This window comes from Echiichthys vipera (assembly GCF_963691815.1).
Source record: "Echiichthys vipera genome assembly, chromosome: 23".
In the NCBI taxonomy this organism is placed as follows: domain Eukaryota; kingdom Metazoa; phylum Chordata; class Actinopteri; order Perciformes; family Trachinidae; genus Echiichthys; species Echiichthys vipera.
Window position 1 is genome coordinate 13235143 of NC_139848.1, and position 25100 is coordinate 13260242.

Below are 25100 nucleotides of genomic sequence, written 5' to 3' on the forward strand. Positions count from 1 at the left end.
CTTGCTTTCACTGGTTCATCTTTATCTACCTACTTTGTAACATTCAAGGAGCGACATGTTTCATAAGTTTAGACATAAATGGTCAGTTGACATATGGGACAAGCCAAAATTAAGAACATATTGTTTAATAAAAGAACGTTACAGTTTAGAACCCTATGTACATTTTAACTTAAGTAAAGGCCAAGTTACGCTCTGTTTGATGTATGACCTGGGTGAGATCGAGAATGAGAATTATTTATGTTTTATTACCCAGTTAATGATGATCTGAGCAATGCATTTTTTACTAAAATGTCTTGATGCTAATTTCTTTGGTTAGATGAATATGAAAAAGTGTAGTTGTGCTTTAAAAAGGGAAACTTTTTATGTAGCAAAGCCTGGGAAAGAAGGAGGAATATTTTGTTCACAGATCGAGCTGTATAATAATCTTTATTTTTAATGTAATGTATTATGTGACGGTGTCTTATAAAACCATGAAGGTAGGGCACTTTGTGTGCAGGACACAAAAACAAAATAAAAATTAAATGAAATGAAAATGAGGTGTGTCCAGACAACAACAACATGTTCTCAGGACTTGTTTCTGTCCAGAAACAGGTCAGAGAAAAAGGTCATGAATGTCCCGGCAGTGTTCATGTTGGAGTACTCGGCCGGACCACAACCTTTTTTCTAATCCTAACCAAGTCGTTCTGAAGCCTCAACTTAACCGCTCACAGTCATTTCACCGCCTAAACCAACACTTTTTATTTCCTGAGTGTAACAGTCGTTGTCGAATTGCATTAAATACAACGTTATGTTTCATAAGATATCATTTGAACAGAACGTTTTAAAGATATGAACCTGTTGGTTACGTATTACCAAAAGTATAGATGTGAACATTTGAGTCCTGAGTGTTCTTCTGAAGGCTCATTTCTGCTCTACGTTAGATACGGATACAGACGGTGCCTTCTGTCTGTACTCTGCGTACATTTCGTCCGCATTTCTGTCTGTATCCTGAAAGCTTTCGGATGCAAACCGATACGGACCAAACGTTGCAGTACCACCGGAAATCGCGGGGGCAGTGTTGTGCACTTTATACAAAAAGTAGCGTGAATATCAGGAGCGAGCCCCGATGGACATCCTGAAATACTGAAAGATACGTTGGTCGTCAGTTTCTCTAGTCTGTCAAACCAATGTCAAATTCTCCTTCCACACTCTGGGATGTAGAGTGTCTCATAGTCCACTGCCGTCTACAAGGCTGCCTGCCATTTTGCCTCCTTCTTAACAGACGCAGGATGGTTATCTCCTCCATCGTCGCCATGTTTGTTGTTGTCAAACTTTATCCGATTAACTTTTGATCCCGAGCCTCCATTCCGACGTAAAGGACTCATGAAAGCATGAGGGCAGTGAGGATTAGAACGATGATAAGGTTCGTCTCTATTTACGCGCCAAATGGAGCTCTACGTCGCAGTGAAACGGCCGTGGACAACCGCTTTATAAAAGATAACATCAGCTTGATTTGTTGTTTCACCAAACTGGGAAAAAAGTTCCAACAACGTCACTTTAAATTCCCATGAAAATGACCGGAAAATACTTTGAATGTGCAAAAAAGCAATGTGTGTATGAGTGTGTGTGTGAGTGCGTGCGTTGAATTATTCAGCCCGCTCTGTGATGAGAGAAGACGGCCCTATTCCTGCTAAACAAAAAAATTGATTTTCTGACACAAGAAATGAAGGAGAGAGAGGGAGAGAGAGAGAGAGAGAGGGAGCGCCTCTTCAATCATGCACACAGTCAAAGTTAGTTAAATGTTCTTTCTCTCAACGGAGAAACGTAGAGAGAGAGAGACAGAGACAGACGCACAGACAGACGGACAGAAGGGCCTCGGGCTGTGTTTAGTGCAGTTTGAATGGCTGAGCAGGTGCATTAGAGCAGAACCCTTTTACACACACACACACACACGCACACACACACACACACACACACACACACACGCACACGCACACGCACACGCACAGGCACACACACACACACACGCAGTCAACACGGACATCAAAGCTGATCAGAAAGGAAGTCCAGCTCTGTCCTCTGCACGTCCACAGGCACGCTGGGATCTTTGTAAACAGGGTTTTTCCTCCATCCGAGAAAATATTCATCTCCGTCTAAATATAAACACTGAAGCGCTGCAAAGAGCCGAACCAAAAGGTGTCCAATCAGACGCCTGGAAGGAAGCCACCTCTGCACCCATCAGATATCGGTCTGATGACAGTTTAACCTCCGGGGACAACGGTTAATATTCCATCAAAGGGTGTAAATCCCCTTTGTCTTCACACTCGGAGGTTACGGTAACGGGTCCTAAGCTGAGTTTGTTCTGCTTAATTATGCTGCTATAGGCCTCGTCTGCAGGGGGATAATCCTGTTCCCGAACCTCTGAGCTTCTCTCCTCTCTGTTTGTATCATCTATGCCTCATCAATGCATGTTACTAATTCAACTTCTTCCCCGGAGTTGTTTGTGCTTTGTCGTCTCTCAGGTCTCTGCTGATCGTGGTGGTGCCTGCTGCCATGGTCCTGCATGACGCTTCCTGCTACTTCTATAACTATTAGTCATATATACTGTCACAAGTCTTATACATTATAAAATCTGTAGCCATAAAAACATCATCAATAATATACAGTATCTCTCTGTATCACAGCTGTTATTACCACTACTCATCACTGATCATATTTACCACCATATTTATTATTATTGTCATATTCTGTCACCTTAGTTGTGCTTGTTTCTACTTTTCTGCTAACTACCATAACATATGGGTTATATTCACATTACTATAGATATTATTATAGTAACTGTTACTTTTTTGGTTGCTCACATCTCTGGGACTGTCTCTCTGTCTTTCTTTGTGTCTGTCTTTCTCTCTATCTGTCCACCTGTCCGTCTTTTCTCTCTTCTTTCTTCCTCCCCAGCCGTTAAAGACAGATGTCCATCCTCCATAGAACTGGTTCTGTTCGTTCCTGCCTTTAAGGGAAGGTTTTTGTTGCCACTGTGTGCACAAGATTGCTGCTAATGGGGGAATTGTTTGGCCTATATAAATTATAAATTATGTAAAGTGTCCTGAGATAACTTTTGTTACGAATTGGCACTGTAAATGACATTGAATTGTTTTCTTTCGATCGAAACGTCATCAACACGCCCACTCGCTGCTGTGACTCATCCACACACCGACTGGACAGACTTTGCTCTGGGACTTCAGGATGGCGTCTTCGTTGGATGAAGTGTGCGTGTGCAGGTCCATCCTGGTCCCCTCATCATTAAAGGGCACACACTGAAGATACAACAATCCAGTAAAAATCAATGACTGTCTTTCACCATCTCTGACCAACGGAGAACTAATTAACCATTCACACCCCTCAGGCTTTGGCTACTCTACTGTACTTGTGTGTGTGTGTGTGTGTGTGCGCACACGTTTGCATGCTAAGTAATCTTGAAGATTGGGGAAAATAGATCATCAAAGTGGAAGGAAGCAGCAGAATCCTCCAATCAGACGCCGGAGAGCCGACCACACGGGGACACACAGAGTCCCAAACGAGCCAATGAATAAATCAGAAGGCCTTAGTCGCCGGGCGGAATTTACAATACGGAATAAAAGGGCGCTAATGGGTGAAGACGACACTTTGCATTCGCTTGTTAACCACAATGTGGGGACAAATGGGGGTGAGGAGGAGTGAGAAAAGGGTGAGGCGACTCTTTGCATGACTTCTTCGTTAACCACAGGACTGATGGGACCTCGCCTCGCCTCACATGGGACACCCGTCCCCCCCAGACTTTACAGACACGCGCCCGCCATCTCACCCATTAAAGGCTGAGGGGAACCAGTGCGGTTTGGACAGGAAGTGGAGAAAGCTCGGGCGATCAGAGGCCCCATCGATCGTCAGATGGCTGTTCGCTGTTGGCGGTTTCTGGAAACTTCGGAGGAGGTTAGAGTCAGCGGGGAAGTGTAGCGAAGCAAACAGGGCGACTGAAAATAGACACGGGTGACGCCATTTTTAAACACCAGCGACGCCAACACACTGTTTCTACTTCGTTTGTTGTGATAGTGCAAGAAGACAATAAGATGTGGAGGTTTGTCTCCGTAACCAGAAGCCATCTGCCCACCGACATAACCACTGACCTCCTACCCAACAACACACACAGATGACGGGATTGGGTTGGTGTACTTTGGTACGGTTCAGCGTCACCAAGAATATGTGACTGTGGCCCTGCAGATGGTTCCCTCCTCCTGAGCTGTGCTGGGAAAGTAATCTATTACTCAGTGGCCTTTGAATCTTAAAGTCTGCCTCCAGAGACAAGTCTGTAAAATCTACCCTGCTTTGATGTTTTGAACGTGACGGTTAAGTTTAGACGTCAAAAGGTGATGGTTAAGTTTAGACGTCAAAAGCTGATGGTTAAGTTTAGACAAAAAAAGGCGACGGTTAAGTTTAGACTGTTCATTTTAGACAACATAAGGCGACTGTTAAGTTTAGATGACAAAAGACGACTGTTAAGTTTAGATGACGAAAGGTGACTGTTAAGTTTAGACGACAAAAGGCGACTGTTAAGTTTAGATGACAAAAAGTGACGGTCAAGTTTAGACGGTTAAATTTAGACAACAAAAGGCAACAGTTAAGTTTAGATGACAAAAGGTGACTGTTAAGTTTAGACGGTTAAGTTTAGACGGTTAAATTTAGACGACAAACGGCAATGGTTAAGTTTAGACGACAAAAGACGAATGTTAAGTTTAGACCACAAAAGGCGATGGTTAAGATTAGATGACAAAAGGCAACGGTTAAGTTTAGATGACAAAAGACGACTGTTAAGTTTAGATGACGAAAGGTGACTGTTAAGTTTAGACGACAAAAGGCGACGGTTAAGTTTAGACGACAAAAGGCGACGGTTAAGATTAGATGACAAAAGGCGACGGTTAAGTTTAGACAACAAAAGGCGACGGTTAAGTTTAGACGACAAAAGGTGATGGTTAAGATTAGATGACAAAAGGCGACGGTTAAGTTTAGACGACAAAAGGCAATGGTTAAGTTTAGATGACAAAAGACGACGGTTAAGTTTAGATGATGAAAGATGACGATTAAGTTCAGACGACAAAAGGTGACTGTTAAGTTTAGACGACACTTTAGACACTGGACAAGTTTAGACACTGCAGAGAGTCAGGGCTCTAGAAACCGTCCAACAGTTCCAGATCTGTACTTGGACACACTGTGACGGTCCAGAAACCCACAGAACACGCCGATATTAAAACACTGAAGCCGTTAAACAGGCGGTGGAAGGAAGTGAGAGAGGGAGGAGATGAAAAAGAGGAAAGGAAATGAAGGGATCTTTATTGGAGCTGTGTCCTGCTGCTGCAGCTGACGGAGGAGGGAAACACTGTAAAAAGTTTCTGAGGGATTAACGGTGTTTGACGCTGACGATAGTCCTCAACTAATCCTGACTAACTAAAACTGAGCGGCTTATGATCAGTATTTATCATGTTTTCACTATAAAAACCTATTTTCATTTATTTCATATTCACTCATTCTTTATTTTAATGGTCAGGGTCAAAGTCTAGACTGCGTTTGGACGAACACGTTGGTTTGCTTTCAGACTTTTCATGGGGAATCCTTTATGTGTTGATGTACTTTAGAGTTCTAAGCGTCAGACACAGGGACATCAGGGAGTTAAACCTCTGATGTGATGGAGTCTGAGGATATTATAACGGGTAATGTTTCATGAAGGATCCTAAATTTGGACAAAAGATCAGCATCATTCAAACTGTCCCGGACTAAAGACGCTGTGCCGAGACAGTGAGACTGGACGCTCAAAACTCCGGCTGACTGAGGACATTTTTTGCAGGGGGAGGTGCTGAGATCAAACAGCTGAGCTGGGCTGTGTGATGTGTGTCCAGAACGCCACATGGGAGCCGCTCTGTGTGTGTGTGTGTGTGTGTGTGTAGGTGTGTGTTTTTATCCATAGAAGGCATTTCGTTCTAATTCCCAGGCTCCAGAATCAGAGCCAGGGATCACAGCTGGACAAATGTCCCCAGAGGGTGAGAGTCAGTGTGTCTCCAGACTGCAGCGACTGTTTTGGATATTTGGATGAGCTTTAAGTGGAGTCTCCTCCTGCTGGACACTAGAGAGAATGCAGCTTTAAGTGAATTCCCCCGTGCTGGACACCTTGCTAAGAAAGCTAGCCAGCATCAGTCCGTCCAAAAGCAATAAAAACCATCGTCACTTCTGGCTCCAAAAATCCAACATGGTAACGGCCAAATGCCAAACTTAAAGCTTCCAAACGATGTCCACAACCCAACAGGTGACGTCACCGTGGACACGTCTTTTGTTTTTACATCTCTGCCTCGAAGCTGAGGACTCGTGGTGATGTGGAGCTGACCAGTAGCAAGCAGAAACCAAGTCCACCATACTTGAACCACAGCTGGAATGACGTTAGCTCGCCGTTAGCTTGCCGTTAGCTCGGTCAAGACGCCATGTTTTAACGGTCTGACAGAGCTGTTTTGAATTCAAACAAACCCGATGTTACTTGGTGAAGTTTATCCTTCAATAAACTTTGAGTTGAGGCAACAACACATCATTAGTTTCAGGATAATATCATGTTCAGTTCCTGTTTGAATCCAAACTGTGGTGGAGATGAGGACAGAAACATGACAACGTCTCACAATAAAATACTACTATACACACTGTACTTCCTGCATAGACTGATGAAATGTCTCCCCACACAGACACATACACACACACAAAAAGTCCAGCAAGCCCTCTCCTGCGGTTATTTATTGGAAGACTGCTGGGTTTGTGGCTTCACAGTGTGTTACAGTGTGTGTGTATGTGTGTGTGTGTGTGTGTGTGTGTGTGTGTGGTTTACCATCATGGCTAACCAACAATATTCTGTAAATGCTAAACTTGGTCCCTCACTCACTTTCTCTTTGTGTGGTTTATCTATCTATGAACATTTCTACGTTCACAGTGTTCAATTATTATTATTATAAATATAATAATATTCTATATAATATTTGTAATAAAAGTTGCTCTATCATCTGCATGTTAAAAAAACAAAGATATGCTTTAGATTTTCCTCCTACAAGTTCACAACAGCAGTTACAAACAGAACTGTTAAACACTGTGTGTGTGTGCGTGTGTGTGTGTGTGTGTGTGTGTGTGTGTGTTTGTGTGTGAGTTGAATACGAGTCCTTGTTTTTCTAACGGTCACTCTGTCACACACATCCTCATCACTTCCTTCTTTCCTCACTATCTCCTCTGTCTGTTACAACACACACACACACACACACACACACACACACACACACACACACACACACACACACACACACACACACACACACACACACACACACACACACACGCACACACACAGTTTACTGTTGAACACAGTCTGCTTGTAACTGTGTGGTCGTCTCTTTATCATTAATTTCCTCAATCAGCATATTTTTACATATTTCCAGTCACCAGACTGCAGGGTCAACATGCTTTAAGAATCATTATTTGTACTATTATTGATATTATTATTATTATTATTGGAGGTCTAATCTGCTGCAGTCAAAATGAGTTTGTAATCTTTCCACCAAAAGTTTGCAAATTCCACCAACTACTGAAACACGAAGAGGACACTAACTGAACTCCAGGTGATGCAACAGTGAAATCTACATTTGATAATATATCTCAAAATTGGCTTCATTTTAATCAGTTAATCAATTCATCAGCATCTTTGCCATAAGCCTCTTCTGCTCAACAATGACACTTTCCCGAATATTCTCAAAATCCAATTTATCAGCATCTCTTCTGCAACAGGATTTATTGTTGGTGTCGTATGTTTAAAAGTTTGCATTGTACATTCAAAAAATTCGTATTGTACGTTAGAAATATTGGTAGTGTATGTTTAACACATTGGTATTGTACGTTAATAACGTTGGTATTGTACATTCAATTTTGGAATTTTAACCCTAAACATTGTAGGTCATAAATGTTGGTATTGTATGTTTAAAACGTTAGTATTGTAAGTCTAAAACGTTGGCATTTTACATTTAAAATGTTGGTACTTTATGTTATAAACATTGGTATTGAAAATCAAAAACGTCGGTATTGTACATTTAAAACGTCTGTATTTTATGTCAAAAACGTTGGTATGGTTTAAATCGCTGCTATTGTATGTTATAAATGTTATTGTTTTTATATAAATATATATATATTATTAACGCTGTATATATAAATCATTATAATTATACATATATAATCTCGTTTGTACGCTAAACCCTATTTTTATGATGTTTCCAATTGTAATATTGAGTTTTGACATTTGATAAAATAAAATAATTTGCATTAATTTCTTTAAGGATTTGATTATTGTTCTTAATGAGTTTTTAATGGATTAATTTATTGAACTGTTGTTTCTTAAGCACTTTGAGCTGCATCATATTGTATGTATGGTATGCTCATTATAAATAAATAAATTAATTAATTAATAGCTAAATATGTGAAAATATAAGCAAATATTTTTTTGGGTCTCATCATTTAAATCCTGAATTCATGCCAAATATAAAGGAAAATTAGAATAATAATGATGCTTTTTTCAGTTTTTAATGCTCTGAGTGGTTGTCATTATAAATGTAATGTGTTTTGAACAGAAAACCTGAGTTCAGTTTTATGCAGAACAATAATGAGAATATAAGAAAGTGTCAGAGCACGCGGCCTGATGTGCCCCTGATAACCTGCTGAAAACACTCTGCGTGATGGATGTGAGAGAGTTGGTGCGGAACGTCTGTGGAGTTTCCTCCTGATAACACTCAACAGCAGGTGGACTCTCCAGATAACCAGAATCAGCTCCGCGCAGGCGCCCACCACGCTGCGGCGAGACGCCACCAGCGTGCGACGCAACGTGACCAGAGGCGTAAATTAAAGAAAACGGGCGGAAAAACAAGTTTGATATATGAACGGAGGGAACAATGCTAACTGAACATGCACAAATACGGTTGATATATGGAGCGGGAACGAGGGAACGAGGGAACGAGGGAACGAGGAACGAGGAAAAGACGCCGGGAGCCTGAACACGCCTTCATGCAACACCGCAACACTTTTATTTTAAAATAAAGTTGTTTCTGCTTTAATATGCTCTGAACCCATCACATTCCCACTACTGCTGTTACGAAATAATTTCCCAGTCTGGGATCATTAAAGTAATTCTATTCTATTCTATTCTATTCTATTCTATTCTATTCTATTCTCTCATTTCACTGTATTTACAGGTGGAATGCTGCGTTCACGTGATGTCGGAGGATGTTTTCATGCATTTTTCACACATAAAACAACCAACTGTAATGCACAGTAATTACCCACGTATTTCTTTTGTTTGTATTCGACACATTAAAAGCAGCAGTACTCACGTATTCCATATCAATGTTTTGCTCAGATGAAATGTGTGATATGCTATCAGGTTATAAAGTTTGGAAAGCACCAGAACTTCCAACCTCGATACGATACGAGTCTAAAAAAACGAAACTCGAAACGTCATTTGGCACCACGACAGAAATAAATAAAAGTCCTCGACACACAAAAACTGTATCACCAACCTGCACACAGTGCCGGTTCAGAAAGAAGCCACTTCTACTATACAACAGCAGTTTAAGTTTCTCAGAGGTGCACCTGAATGCACCATGAGGCGTTTGTTTCCAGAACGCCTCATAGAAACATGTTTCCACAGCGGAGACTTCAGGGAAGCACTTATCTCTTATTTTACTTATTCTTTCCGTCATCTCTAACTACTGCTGGGCTAATGTTAGCCACATGCTACTACAAAGCTAATGTCAACCACATGCTACTGCTAAGCTGCGCTACTGTGGGTTTTTTTATAGCTTTGGTACTTTCAATACTATCAACTGAATTATTAAACAGATGAATCGTTTTAAACGTGTGGGATCAAAAAAGTCTCTTTGACTTTACAAGAGCAGTTTAAGTTTCTCCGGGGTGCACTTGAATGCACCATGAGGCGTTTGTTTCTAGCTTTGGTACTTTTAATACTATTAACTAAATTATTAAACAGATGTCGTATCGTTTTAAACACGTGCGACCGAAAATGTCTCTTTTAACATCCTTAAAGCTGAGTTTCTGTTGAAGCACAGTGACCTGAATTAGTCATTATTGTGATTTATGAGCATTAATCTGAGAACAAGTGAGTTAAAGACATATTTAAGTGAGTGAAGTGGAACAAAATCATTGATATAAAGCTTCAAATTGGAAATAAACGTGTTGTTTAAACACTCTGAGTGATAAAGTAATTGTGCATGTCATTTCCACATTTATAAACGACAATCCACCATGACGTCACAACAACAGTATATGTTCTCTGGGTGGAAAAAGCCAAAGTGTTCTCCGATGAATGAATAAAATAAATGCAAAACCACCACAAAAAGACGCAAAATAACTGAAGAGCGAGGCAAAACCACCACAAAAAGATGCAAAACAACCAAACACAGATGCAAAACATCATGAAGAGATGTAAAACGAGTAATAATAGATGCAAAACCACCACAAAAAGATGCAAAATGACTAAATATAGATGCAAAATGACTAAAAATTGATCCAAAACATCACAAAAAGATTCAAAATGCATAAAAAAAGACGCAAACCCAGCATAAAAATATGCGAAATGACTAATTATAGACGCAAAACCACCAAAAAAAGATGCAAAATGACTAAATATAGATGCAAACCCACCACAAAAACATGCAAAATGACTAAAAAACGATGCAAAACCACCACAAACAGGTGCAAAATAAATAAAAAATTTTGCAAACCCACCACAAAAAGATACAAAATGTCTCAAGATAGATGCTAAACATGACAAAAAGATGCGAAATGACTAAAAATTGATGTAAAACCACCACAAAAAGATGCTGTTTATAGTATCTGGCTGGATGCTTCAGGTCAGTGGAAGCTGCTGGCGTTCTTCTACACGGAAGTATCTTGGCGCCTGTTGTTTACAGACATTATGAAATACCGTATTATTTATTAGTCTGTTTTCTCTCTTCGGAAAGCTCAAGAACGACTCCTGGACTCTGGAAATGGACCACTGAGGAGCACCTGAATGCATCATGAATGTGAGGCTGAGGAGACGGGAACAGACACTTCCTTCAGCCTCCACAGTGTTGAAGAAAGGAGGACGTGTCATGTTGTTGCCATCGAAAACGCAGCTTCAGGACGTTTTGGAGGTACTGCGTCCATCAGCACCGGCTGCTCTCACTGCAGCTTAGAGCTGCACTGTGACACTGGTGACAGCCGTGTTTTCAGGTTTTACAGGTCAGAGCTTGGGTTTTTATCTCATAAGTGTGACTTTATATGGCCCCTGCGACAGCACCAATGTCCACATGGGCTCAAATGATTGTGTCATTTTGGAGGTCAAAGGTCAAGGTAACAGAAACCTCATGTTTGTTTCATCCTTGTGAAGACAATATATCAGAAACCCCTGGAGGGATTTTCTTCAAATTTGGCACAAACGTCCACTTGGACTCTTTGTCCATAAGTGAAAAATTCATACTCTTCATTTGACACAAATGTCCTACAGGATAAAATGATTAGGGGATGACATTTTCTATCCAAAAGGTCAAAGGTCGACTTCACAGTGACATCCTCATGCTTCATAACTCAAAACAGAAGAGGAGACGTTGACACTGAACCGGTGACACTGATCTTCAAACTGAAGAAAAATACATTTTCATTAAATTCAAACACACACACACACGCACACACACACACACACACACACACACACACACACACACACACACACACACACACACACACACACACACACACACACACACACACACACACACACACACACACACACACACACACACACACACACACACACACACACACACACAGGCAGGCAGGAAACACGTGATCTGACTTGTGAACATGTAGTTCAGCAGCCGTTACAGCAGAGAGGAGCACAAACACTTTCATTCCCTTTACTCCAACAATAACTGACACACTGTGTGCAGAACATCTCATTCTGCCGTATTGTGCTCGTCCAATCAAGATACAGCACTCAAATTAAAGGAAAGATGGGGGAAGATGCCCCCCTCGCCCTTAATTCCTGTCCTGACCGGAGCAATGTGTTTATCTTACAGATGTGTGAATGTAAATGAGTTCTCTGGTTCCACATGTGTGAATGTAAAAGGTTCTGTGGTTCAAGATGTGTGAATGTAAATGGTTCTCTGGTTCCAGTTGTGTGAATGTAAACAGTTATCTGGTTCCAGATGTGTGAATGTAAGCGTTCTCTGGTTCCAGATTTGTTAATGTAAGCAGTTCACTGGTTCCAGATGTGTGTATGTAAATGGTTCTCTGGTTCCAGTTGTGTGAATGTAAACAGTTCTCTGGTTCCAGATGTGTGAATGTAAATGGTTCTCTGGTTCCAGATGTGTGAATGTAAACATTTCTCTGGTTCCAGATGTGTGTATGTAAACGGTTCTCTGGTTCCAGATGTGTGTATGTAAACGGTTCTCTGGTTCCAGATGTGTGAATGTAAATGGTTCTCTGGTTCCAGATGTGTGTATGTAAACGGTTCTCTGGTTCCAGATGTGCTAATGTAAACGGTTCTCTGGTTCCAGATGTGTGTATGTAAACAGTTCACTGGTTCCAGATGTGTGAATGTAAACAGTTCTCTGGTTCCGGATGTGTGAATGTAAATGGTTCTCTGGTTCCAGATGTGTGTATGTAAACGGTTCTCTGGTTCCAGATGTGTGTATGTAAATGGTTCTCTGGTTCCAGATATGTGAATATAAACGATTCTCCGGTTCCAGATGTGTGAATGTAAACAGTTCTCTGGTTCCAGATGTGTGAATGTAAACGGTTCTCTGGTTCCAGATGTGTGAATGTAAACAGGTTCTCTGGTTCCAGATGTGTGAATGTAAATGGTTCTCGGGTTCCAGATGTGTGAATATAAATGGTTCTCTGGTTCCAGATGTGTGAATGTAAACGGTTCTCTGGTTCCAGATGTGTGAATGTAAACGGTTCTCTGGTTCCAGATGTGTGAATGTAAACAGTTCTCTGGTTCCAGATGTGTGTATGTAAACGGTTCTCTGGTTCCAGATGTGTGAATGTAAACGGTTCTCTGGTTCCAGATGTGTGAATGTAAACGGTTCTCTGGTTCCAGATGTGTGAATGTAAACAGGTTCTCTGGTTCCAGATGTGTGAATGTAAATGGTTCTCTGGTTCCAGATGTGTGAATGTAAACGGTTCTCTGGTTCAAGATGTGTGAATGTAAATGGTTCTCTGGTTCCAGATGTGTGAATGTAAACGGTTCTCTGGTTCCAGATGTGTGAATGTAAACGGTTCTCTGGTTCCAGATGTGTGAATGTAAACAGGTTCTCTGGTTCCAGATGTGGGAATGTAAATGGTTCTCTGGTTCCAGATGTGTGAATGTAAACGGTTCTCTGGTTCAAGATGTGTGAATGTAAATGGTTCTCTGGTTCCAGATGTGTGAATGTAAACGGTTCTCTGGTTCCAGATGTGTTAATGTAAACGGTTCTCTGGTTCCAGATGTGTGTATGTAAATGGTTCTCTGGTTCCAGATATGTGAATATAAACGATTCTCCGGTTCCAGATGTGTGAATATAAATGGTTCTCTGGTTCCAGATGTGTGAATGTAAATGGTTCTCTGGTTCCAGATGTGTGAATGTAAACGGTTCTCTGGTTCCAGATGTGTTAATATAAATGGTTCACTGGTTCCAGATGTGTGTATGTAAATGGTTCTCTGGTTCCAGATATGTGAATATAAACGATTCTCCGGTTCCAGATGTGTGAATATAAATGGTTCTCTGGTTCCAGATGTGTGAATGTAAACGGTTCTCTGGTTCCAGATGTGTGAATGTAAACGGTTCTCTGGTTCCAGATGTGTGTATGTAAACGGTTCTCTGGTTCCAGATGTGTGAATGTAAACGGTTCTCTGGTACCAGATGTGTTAATGTAAATGGTCCTCCGGTTCCAGATGTGTGAATTTAAATGGTTCTCTGGTTCCAGATGTGTGAATGTAAACGGTTCTCTGGTTCCAGATGTGTGAATGTAAACGGTTCTCTGGTTCCAGATGTGTGAATGTAAACAGGTTCTCTGGTTCCAGATGTGTGAATGTAAATGGTTCACTGGTTCCAGATGTGTGAATGTAAACGGTTCTCTGGTTCCAGATGTGTGAATGTAAACGGTTCTCTGGTTCCAGATGTGTGAATGTAAATGGTTCTCTGGTTCCAGATGTGTGAATGTAAACGGTTCTCTGGTTCAAGATGTGTGAATGTAAACGGTTCTCTGGTTCCAGATGTGTGAATGTAAATGGTTCTCTTGTTCCAGATGTGTGAATGACCAAAAACTAGAGACCTAGGGCATTCAGAGGATGGATGGCTTTCACCAGGAGATTCTCAATAACACCACAAGTGAGAAAAGTATCTCACTGTTTTATTTTGGAGGATTTCTCTCTGTGGTTATGTTCCATAATCCCTTCACAAATAACAGTTTTTGTCACTGTGAAGCAACTTTTCGGAAAAACATGATTTTATGAAGAAAGTAGAAATAATAAAGTATTCTTGTGTTCCCACGATGATACGTTTGAACATTCAGTTCCGTTAACAAACAGGAGCACACAGTAACACTCAGTGAACATATATATATGTATATAACATATATATATATGTTATATATGTTATATATGTATATAATATACATACATATATATGTTATATATATACATATATAACATATATATACATATATAACATATATATAACATATATATGCGTTATATATGTATATATATTATATACATATATATAATATATATGTGTTATCTATGTATATATATTATATACATATATAACATATATAACATATATATAACATATATATGCGTTATATATGTATATATATATATTATATACATATATAACACATATATATAACATATATCTAGCTGCTGCTGCTTTAATGACACTGTCGGCATCTAAAAACAGGCGTGTGAAGAATAAATGCTTTCTCTTTGAAACAGCGAGTAGTGGCATTTCACAGGAAACACACACACACACACACACACACACATACACACACACACACACACACACACACACGCACACACGCACGCACACACACACACACACACACACACACACACACACACACACACACACACACACACACACACACACACACACACACACACACACACACACACACACACACACACACACACACACACACACCGTCACAAAGTGCTCTTGACAGTTTCGGCTGCACACAAGCAGTACGAGGTTTCCGGACCGTTTTTTTTTTCATCTCCAGATGATTTACATCCCCCACGACCGTAATGATATGAAATTATGTCACAGGTCAAATAGTTTTCTGACAATAGACACATTTAACTCTTTTCTACAGGTCCTTCTCCTGTGAAGATGGAGCTGCTGTGACTGACACTAACATGGCTAAAGTCTGTAGTTTGGATGAAATCTGCTTAGAACTGATGACACATTTCACTTCATCAGTGAAATAGTAAAAAGCCAAGACGTGGGTCAAAACTGTTTCTCCTGTCTAAATAAAATCCATCGAGAGTATCTGGGGCGTACTTTACTCAAAAGAAAAAGGGATGAAACATTTTGATGAGCACTGGATGAGGGGATGTATTTGGACTAAAGTTGTTTCCATACTAATATCATCATTAGAAATGCCTGAAAAATAATACACTTTAACCTATTTTCACTTCATTTTCCAGAACATCAGTTCTTCCGCTCTGACACAGCAGGGTTGGGGTTTGGACCAATATGTCGTTTTAGACTTTGGGGCGATTTTTTGGGATGTTGTTCTAACTTTGTTTTACGTATTTACTGCAGCCGCCGCTTATCAGGCAGCGTTTAGGATTTATTTGGTGATTTGGTTTCACCTGGATCTATCGGTAGGTTCCTCAAACAAATCCATTCCAAAGATGACAAGTAGTTCAGTCTCAGCTAAAGGGAAATCTGAAAATGGTGTAATGATGCTTTTGTACAACATTGGTCAAAGGTTTCCATGCTTTTTCCAGGCGGCGTGTGAACCCTGAAAGAGGCTGACTATCTCTTCAGGTTGAGAAACACAGACAAAAGACACGCATGAAGTCATCCACAGCTGCTGGTGATGCAGACCGAGGAATGCCTGATACATTCCCATCGTCTCCTCCCAACCGTCGTCCTCCCTGTTGGCTCTCGGAGCAGGTTTTCTGCAGAGTTTAAGGGTGTGTGTGCAGGTAGAGATGCTAGGCTAACTGTTGATTCATGGTTCATCGTCTTGCTGTGTGCGCATGCTCTTTTAAGTGTGTACTGCCTTTTTTCAGTCCCAAAACATATTTTTTTATAGTGAGCCCTGAGCCCTGAAGGGAAACATAAAGCTCTTCACATGTAAAATCAGTGCGCATGCTGGGTAACAGTAGCATCTGTAGCTGTAAGTATTCTAGTAATAGAGACTCTGATCAGTCTGAACAGAAATTAAAGTCCTGTGAATGAAGCATAAAGCTGAATTTTATCCATAAAGGAACACAAGAACCTTCCTCTGAAAGCTCAAAGCTCAACTGTATATTCAGTTCAATGTCTAACTGTTAAAGCAGCATTGTATCTAACAGCTCACTGCTGATGTTCTCAAAGTTCACACTTTATACCAAACGTGCAGCTTAAATACGGAGGAGCAACAACAGCATGGATACACACTCAGATTTCAAACTCTCCCAGAATCGACCCTTAAAAAAGACTTTCAATAGACTTCATCCACCCAACAGAGCACTCACCTGAGATCAGAGCTGAATGAAGGGACGACGGAGTGTCAAAGATGCTGTTGGAGGCCATAAATGAGTTTCCTTCAAATGTTTCTTCCTTTCTGCATAAACAGAAACACACAGAGACAGTGAAAGGTCAAGAGGAGATCCTCCAACATTCATGAGCAACCACCAAACCACAAACCACATCTATGTGTGTGAGCGAGAGCATGTGAAGAGGATGGAAGGGATTCACACAGCTCTAAAACCAGGGCTCAACACCATGGTTACAGCTCTAAAACCAGGGCTCAACACCATGGTTACAGCTCTAAAACCAGGGCTAGACACCATGGTTACAGCTCTAAAATCAGGGCTCGACACCATGGTTACAGCTCTAAAACCAGGGCTCGACACCATTGTTACAGCTCTAAAACCAGGGTTCAACGCCATGGTTAAAGCTCTAAAACCAGTCTCAACACCAAGGTTACAGCTCCAAACCCACGGCTCGACACCATGGTTACAACTCTTAAACCATAGTTAAAGCTATAAAACCATGGCTCAACACCATGGTTACAACTCTAAAACCGGGGCTCGACACCATGGTTAAAACTCTAAAACCAGGGCTCAACACCATGGTTACAACTCTAAAACCATAGTTAAAGCTATAAAACCATGGCTCAACACCATGGTTACAGCTCTAAAAGCAGGGCTCGACACCATGGTTACAGCTCTAAAAGCAGGGCTCGACACTATGGTGACAGCTCTAAAACCAGGGCTCGACACCATGGTTACAGCTCTAAAACCAGGGTTCAACGGCATAGTTAAAGCTCTAAAACCAGGTTCGACACCAAGGTTACAGCTCCAAAACCATGGGTCGACACCATGGTTACAGCTCTAAAACCATGGCTCGAAACCATGGTTAAAACTCTAATACCAGGGCTCAACACCATGGTTACAACTCTTAAACCATAGTCAAAGCTATAAAACCATGGCTCAACACCATGGTTACAACTCTAAAACCAGGGCTCGACACCATGGTTACAGCTCTAAAACCAGGGCTCAACACCATGGTTACAGCTCCAAAAGCAGGGCTCGACACCATGGTTAAAGCTCTAAAACCAGATCTCGACACCATGGTTAAAGCTCTAAAACCAGGGCTTGACAACATGGTTAAAGCTCTAAAACCAGGGCTCGACAACATGGTTAAAGCTCTAAAATCAGGGCTCAACACCATGGTTAAAACTCTAAAACCACGGCTCGACACCATGGTTACAGCTCTAAAACCAGGGCTCAACACCAAGGTTACAGCTCCAAAACCAGGGCTCAACACCATGGTTACAGCTCTAAAACCACGGCTCGACACCATGGTTACAACTCTGAAACCAGGGCTCGACACCATGGTTACAGCTCCAAAACCAGGGTTCAACGCCAAGGTTACAGCTCTAAAACCAGGGCTCGACACCATGGTTACAGCTCTAAAACCAGGGCAGCTCGACACCATGGTTAAAACTCTAAAACCAGGGCTCGACACCATGGTTACAATTCTAAAACCAGGGATCGACACCATAGTTACAGCTCCAAAACCAGGGTTCAACGGCATTGTTACAGCTCTAAAACCAGGGCTCGACACCATGGTTAAAACTCTAAAACCAGGGCCTGACACCATGGTTACAGCTCCAAAACCAGGGCTCGACACCATGGTTACAACTCTAAAACCAGGGCTCAACACCAAGGTTACAGCTCCAAAACCACGGCTCGACACCATGGTTACAACTCTAAAACCAGGGCTCAACACCAAGGTTACAGCTCCAAAACCACGGCTCAACACCATGGTTAAAACTCTAAAACCAGGGCTCAACACCATAGTTACAACTCTAAAACCATAGTTAAAGCTCTAAAACCAGGGCTCAACACCATGGTTACAACTCTAAAACCAGGGCTCGACACCATGGTTACAGCTCTAAAACCAGGGTTCAACGCCATGGTTAAAGCTCTAAAACCAGGCTCGACACCAAGGTTTCAGCTCGAAAACCACGACTTGACACAGTGGTTAAAACTGTAAAGCCACGCTTAACGCCATGGTTACAACTCTAAAGCCACGGCTCAACACCATGGTCTAAACCTCGAAAGTTCATGTATACGTATATAATAGATGGTGTGTCTTTCTCATTGAGGATATGAGGTTACCTAACCATCCCCTTTTGTCGTCTGATTCAGCTTCACTCTTGGCAGGTGTGTTTCTGCCTTCCCGATCACATGCTTTGCGCCGAATGTGGTGTAAATTGGCCACATGCTGTGCTTTAACAACAAACTTTACATCAACTTTTGAACCATAACTCTCAGAAACAAAATATTATAATGAGTCCAAATCAGGTTGTCCTTTACTCATCTGACACATTTTGAGTATTCGTCACCAAATTTGGTCCAGGACATGGGAGACGAGAAGTCAGCCCGTCCTAAACAGGAACTGCACTAGATGGTCAAAACAAAAAAACTTTTTTTCGGCGATTCGATTGATGTCATGTCTTTTAGCAGTTGCATCGTCCCGTCTGTGGTGTTAGCACTTAACCTGACTCCAGATAGATTGGTTCACATGGTTCTCATTTGATCAGCATATCCATCTGGGAACTCTGGTTTGGAGATCTTTTGGGAAGGGGCGAAAATGCTGGTTGCTGATTGGATAAATCATCTGTCTATCACCAACATTTGGGCCAAATCAACCAATCAGATCAACAAAGTGTATCACTGCAAACAGAATGAAGGCAAAGCTCAGAAGCATGTGGGTAAAGGATATTTGCCGGTTGTGTAACTTGAATTTACTGATAAAAGGCCCAATTTCAGGTGCCGGTCCATATCCAACAGAAGGATCCAAGAGAAAAAAAGAGTTTGTGAGTGACTTGCTCGATAGCTGCTAACCATCTCATCCGCGGAAGCCGCCATGTTGTTTACACAGAACAGTCTCTTCTCATTGCGTCACACTTAAACCCGCCTCAAAACCAACGCTGACTGGACGTTCGCATGGCAAACTTTTCCAAATTTTATCTGCCGCAAGTTACCAGACTGATCTTCGAGTAAAATACAATGGAGCTCAGAGATCTTTCACAAGGCTAGTGAGCACTGGTCACTTCCTGTGTTAGCCACAGAATGATGTGATCAGAGCGACGAGGAGTCCTGTGACCCAAACACCATGTCATCAGTCCACAGGGAGATGCTCAGGAGGCGACGCTCAGGAGGCGACGCTCAGGAGGAGGGGACGCTCAGGAGGCGACGCTCAGGAGGCGACGCTCAGGAGGAGACTCTCAGGAGGAGACTCTCAGGAGGCGATGCTCAGGGGGCGACGCTCAGGAGTCGACGCTTAGGAGGAGGGGACGCTCAGGAGGCGACGCTCAGGAGGAGACTCTCAGGAGGCGATGCTTAGGGGGCGACGCTCAGGAGTCGACGCTCAGGAGGAGATGCTCAGGAGGCGATGCTCAGGAGGAGACGCTCAGGGGGCGACGCTCAGGAGGAGGCGACGCTCAGGAGGAGGCGACGTTTAGGAGGAGGCGACGCTCAGGAGGCGACGCTCAGGAGGCGACGCTCAGGAGGCGACGCTCAGGAAGCGATGCTCAGGATGCGTCGCCGGTTTACCCACGTTTGTTCGAGTCGTTTCCTCTTTTGAAGGAAAGACATCTGCACAAATGTGAGGACTTTAACGTTCGCAGCTGCTCACAGCTAAGCAGGGCACATTTGAAGGGACGTGTGCAGAAATAATGTCACAGATCCTGCAGGTGCAGCAGTCATGGAGAAGTTTAGAAATGAAGAACTTTTTCTCTGACACAAGCAGAAAGACTCACTGTACCTTATGCATCATGACACTGCAGTAAAAGCATGGAGGATGAGAGGCTGTGGTTGTGCTACTCTTACCCCAGCCGAGGTGTCCCGGTCCTGGGCTGCTCCTCGTGGTTTTTCCAGTCGACTCAGATGTAAAATAATCCACGCAGCTCTCTCATTTTGCCTCTACTCGCGCTGTCTTTCTCTGTCTCCTCACGGCTCTTTTCTGCTTCCGCTCTTACTCTTTGCCGCCATGCACATCAGCGCTCTGTAGGACTGTCTCTCTCTCTTTTTCTGGGTTTGGACTGTGGTTTGAATCCCCCTGTTGATGACTTGTTGTCTTCGGGGTTGACTGCGAAGAGAGATTGCCTTTCTCTTCTATGAATCTGGCGTTGTGGCTTTGCGTGTCATCAAACTAACCACCTGCCCCCCTCAGCCAACAGTTTTCACCGAGGAAGTCACTGTGGTTAGAGCGAGCCGAGTGGAGGGAGAGGGCGTTGTGGTGTGTGTTTCTGAGCGCCCAGATGTGCCTTTGTGGTTTGTGTGTTGCAGGGTTAGAGGGAGCGAGCGAGTCACCTTCACTTCATCGTCATCTCACTCCAGGTCAGAGCTCTGAACACCCGTGTGTGCGTGTGTGTGTGTGTCCACTGCTGATGTTGTTGGTGTTTTATCAACAGCAGAACTTTTTACACAGAATCATGCGAGTGATACAGAGACTCAAAGCGGACTTCCTTCTGGTTGGATACCTCCTGCGAAAATTTGCCAAAGTCTTGCAACATAGATCTCGAAAGGTTACGGTTAGCAACAGGTTGGTAGGTACGGAAGCCCTAAAGGGTCGTACATTACATGCATTTTAGTTCTTCCGTTTTCCCAAGATAACCAGATAATTCACTTAATAGATAATGAATGAAACGTGACATGTCATGACTGGTAAAGGCTTCTCATATCTTGAACAGATGATTTCATTTGGTTATCTTTGCTGTTATGAACTTAAACTGTCTGTCCGTATATTTATGTGCACATTGTCAAACTCCTACGCCTGTACTGGTGTTTATGTTGTTGTAATATATAATATTGTTGGCGATAAAGTTTGTTTAAGAAAAGAAAAAAAACAGTAGTTAATGAGGACATCAGGCTCACTCACGCCTCTGATAAAGCTGATTGAAGAGATGAAGAGATGGGTGATGATATTCTCCTGCCCTTCGGACATTGATACACTGAATGATGTTTTCTGCAACTTTTTAATAGACTACACTATCATTTTGTTTTCTCCAGATCTCAAACTAATTATCTTGTTATCATGAGAAAAAGTAGGAAAATGATCTCGCTATCACGGGAAAACGGTTAAAATTATCTTGTTATAACAGGAAAACGGTTAAAATTATCTTGATATCTCGGGAAAACGGCTAAAATGATCTCATCATCACAGGAAAACGGTTAAAATTATCACGTTATCACGGGAAAATGGCTAAAATGATCTCATTATAACAGGAAAACAGTTAAAAATGTTTTGTTATCACAGGAAAATGGTTAAAATTATCTCGTTATAACAGGAAAATGGTTAAAATTTTCTCGTTATAACAGGAAAATGGTTAAAATTATCTCGTTATCACGGGAAAACGGTTAAAATTATCTTGATATCTCGGGAAAGCGGCTAAAATTATCTCATCATCACAGGAAAACAGTTAAAATTTTCTTGATAGCTCGGGAAAACGGCTAAAATGATCTCATCATCACAGGAAAACAGTTAAAATTATGTCGTTATCACGGGAAAACGGCTAAAATGATCTCATCATCACAGGAAAACAGTTAAAATTATGTCGTTATCACGGGAAAACGGCTAAAATTATCTCATTATAACAGGAAAACCTTTAAAAAATTTTTGTTATCATATGAAAACGGTTAAAATGATCTCGTTATTACAGGAAAACTGTTAAAATGTTCTTGTTATCACAGGAAAACTGTTAAATTATCTCATTATCACGGGGAAGCGATGACAATTATCTCGTTATCATGGGAAAACAGAGCAAATAAAATGATACGTAAGATATCGACCGGAAAGAAATGCACAACAATTCCTTTAATATCTTGCAACATTTCGAATTAATGCTGGAAACGGCACCCGGAAATGAATCAAACACAAAACTCTTGTTCTAAAGCTCCCAGAGTCCCAAAGGTAGCACCGGTGTGTGTTGTTTTTGCCTCTTTAAAGGCTGTTTTCTGAAATCAGAGCCTGATAATGTGAACATGAGTTCAAACACCTGCTGCTTAAGTATCTGTAATCACACACACACACACACACACACACACACACACACACACACACACACACACACACACACACACACACACACACACACACACACACACACACACACACACACACACACACACACACACACACACACACACACACACACACACACACACACACACACGCCCATAGGCAACTTGACCCTGAAATCCACGCCTCTTTACACCCCAACACCTTCAACGACACACTTCGACCCTCCTTAACTCCGCCTACACACACACACACACACACACACACACACACACACACACACACACACACACACACACACACACACACACACACACACACACACACACACACACACACACACACACTCACACACACACACACACACACAATGCCCGGCAGCTGTTGCTCCACCTCATCAGGTTCAGGTTTCTGTTGTTTTTGTGTTTTACACGTGCACGACGTGTGAAGGGTTTCGGAGGCCTGAACGGTTCAGGTGGACCCGACTGACCGAAGCCTTTGAGTCCGTGGTTGGGGAGACACGTCTTCCTATCCTGTATGTCCTGGGAGAGCTCAGTGGGACGCTGCCGTCCCCTGACCCCTCTCAGACACAACATGACCTCCAGCTGCAGCTTCCTGCGTCTCCATGGACTCAGACGCCCACACAGAGGGGACAACACAGTCAACTGAATCGGACATGTGGACAAAATTTCAAGAAAGTCTGCGAAAAGAAAATGCAAATGAATGGGTTTTTCATCCACGAAGCTGGTGAGATGTAATATAATGTAAATATACATATATAAAATGACTCAGGACTTGTTTGAGACCTGGACTAGAAGGAGGACTCTGGTGATGAACAGCTGTCCTCCCTAGTCCTCTTCTACCCCCCACAGAGCTCCCACGACATCAACCCGTCCCGTCTAGACCCCGCTCGTATGTGTGTGTGTGTTCTTACCAGCTGCTTAAACACAACCGTTGAAGTGGCCTTTGAAATCATCAACAAACACAAGTCTGGATGCCGTCCAATGGCAGGCTTCCACTCAGCTACCGACATGTCCAGACTCTGAGTCATGGGCCCTTCTGTCCGTGGGGCATCAGAGACATGAAAGTGAAGAGGACCGGCCTTTAATGGGACAGTTTGGATGTTTGAGGTGGGTACAGTAGGTAACAGTTCAAACCTGAATTAACACTGACATTAAAGTGTAATTACGACATAAAATCATAGTCTTTTCGATACTTACATACATCAAGAAAGCCATCGAGACAGTTTTTTTCCGTGTATAAACCATTAACAGAGAAATCCAGGAGTGTGGCTAACAGCCGGACGTGGCTAACAGTGATTAGCTCAGGGCAGTACGGTGGATTAATACGTCTTTTGTAGCCACTAATACTACTCAAAATAACACCAAACCTCTGCAGTAGCATGGGAAGAGTCCCTACACAGAAAACAAAGCACCAACAACGTAGTCAGTGAACCCAGAGTTTATTAAAAGGGTGTTTTAAAGACTTACCTTCTGGCCCCTGTACCTGCTCCTCTCATAGTAAAGTCCATTCAAGTGGATTACCAAAGTCAATCGCAAAGGAAGGAGATTAGTGCTTTGTTTTCTGTGTAGGGACTCTTCTCATGCTGCTGCAGAGGTTTGCTGTTATTTTGAGCAGTATTAGTGGTTAAAAAAGACGTTTTAATTTGCCGTACTGCCCCGAGCTAATCAGTGTTCGCCACGTCCGGCTGTTAGCTAATTCTCTGTTAATAGTTCATCCATGAAAAAAACTGTCTAGATGGCTTATTTGATTTAAGTAAGTGCTGAAAAGGACCATGGGATGACTTTGCGCCGGAATTGCACTTTAAGACGGACTGAAGACTGAGCGTAGAGAAATGGTGATTTTGTGGTGACAGATTTTCGTTTCCTGTGGTTTGTTAATCATTATGGAGATGCCGTTGTTTGTTCTTGTTGTATCGTGTATAAATGTATGTTTCTGATGTGTAATTGTGAATGTTTATGTGTATGTCAGACCCCAGGAAGAATAGCTGATGCTGCCCCTGATGCGGGTGCTAACGGGGATCCTAATAAAGAAAGAAAGAAAGAAAGGTGGATAAACAGTCTTACCTGTGGACGAAGGCAGCTTTCTCTGGAGATCAACTCCTGCAGACAGAAGGGAAACAAAACCCCAACAAGTGTTTCAATCAGACGCTCTGTCCACTGTCTCCAAGGTAACATCATATACAGTATATCTATATAACTAAGT

General features: G+C 42.2%; 1 protein-coding gene across 1 annotated transcript in view; it reads right to left on the reverse strand.

Moving 5' to 3' along the window:
• Positions 1–20695, reverse strand: part of runx1 (RUNX family transcription factor 1) — a 54960-nt gene extending 34265 nt beyond the window's left edge. The window contains exons 1-2 of the mRNA XM_083937656.1: positions 20684–20695; positions 16814–16902 (exon numbers count right to left, since the gene is read on the reverse strand). Coding sequence (XP_083793782.1) covers positions 16814–16871 — 58 coding nt within the window. The 5' untranslated portion in view covers positions 16872–16902; positions 20684–20695. The remainder of the gene's footprint in view (positions 1–16813; positions 16903–20683) is intronic.
• Between the last annotated feature and the right edge of the window lie 4405 nt (positions 20696–25100).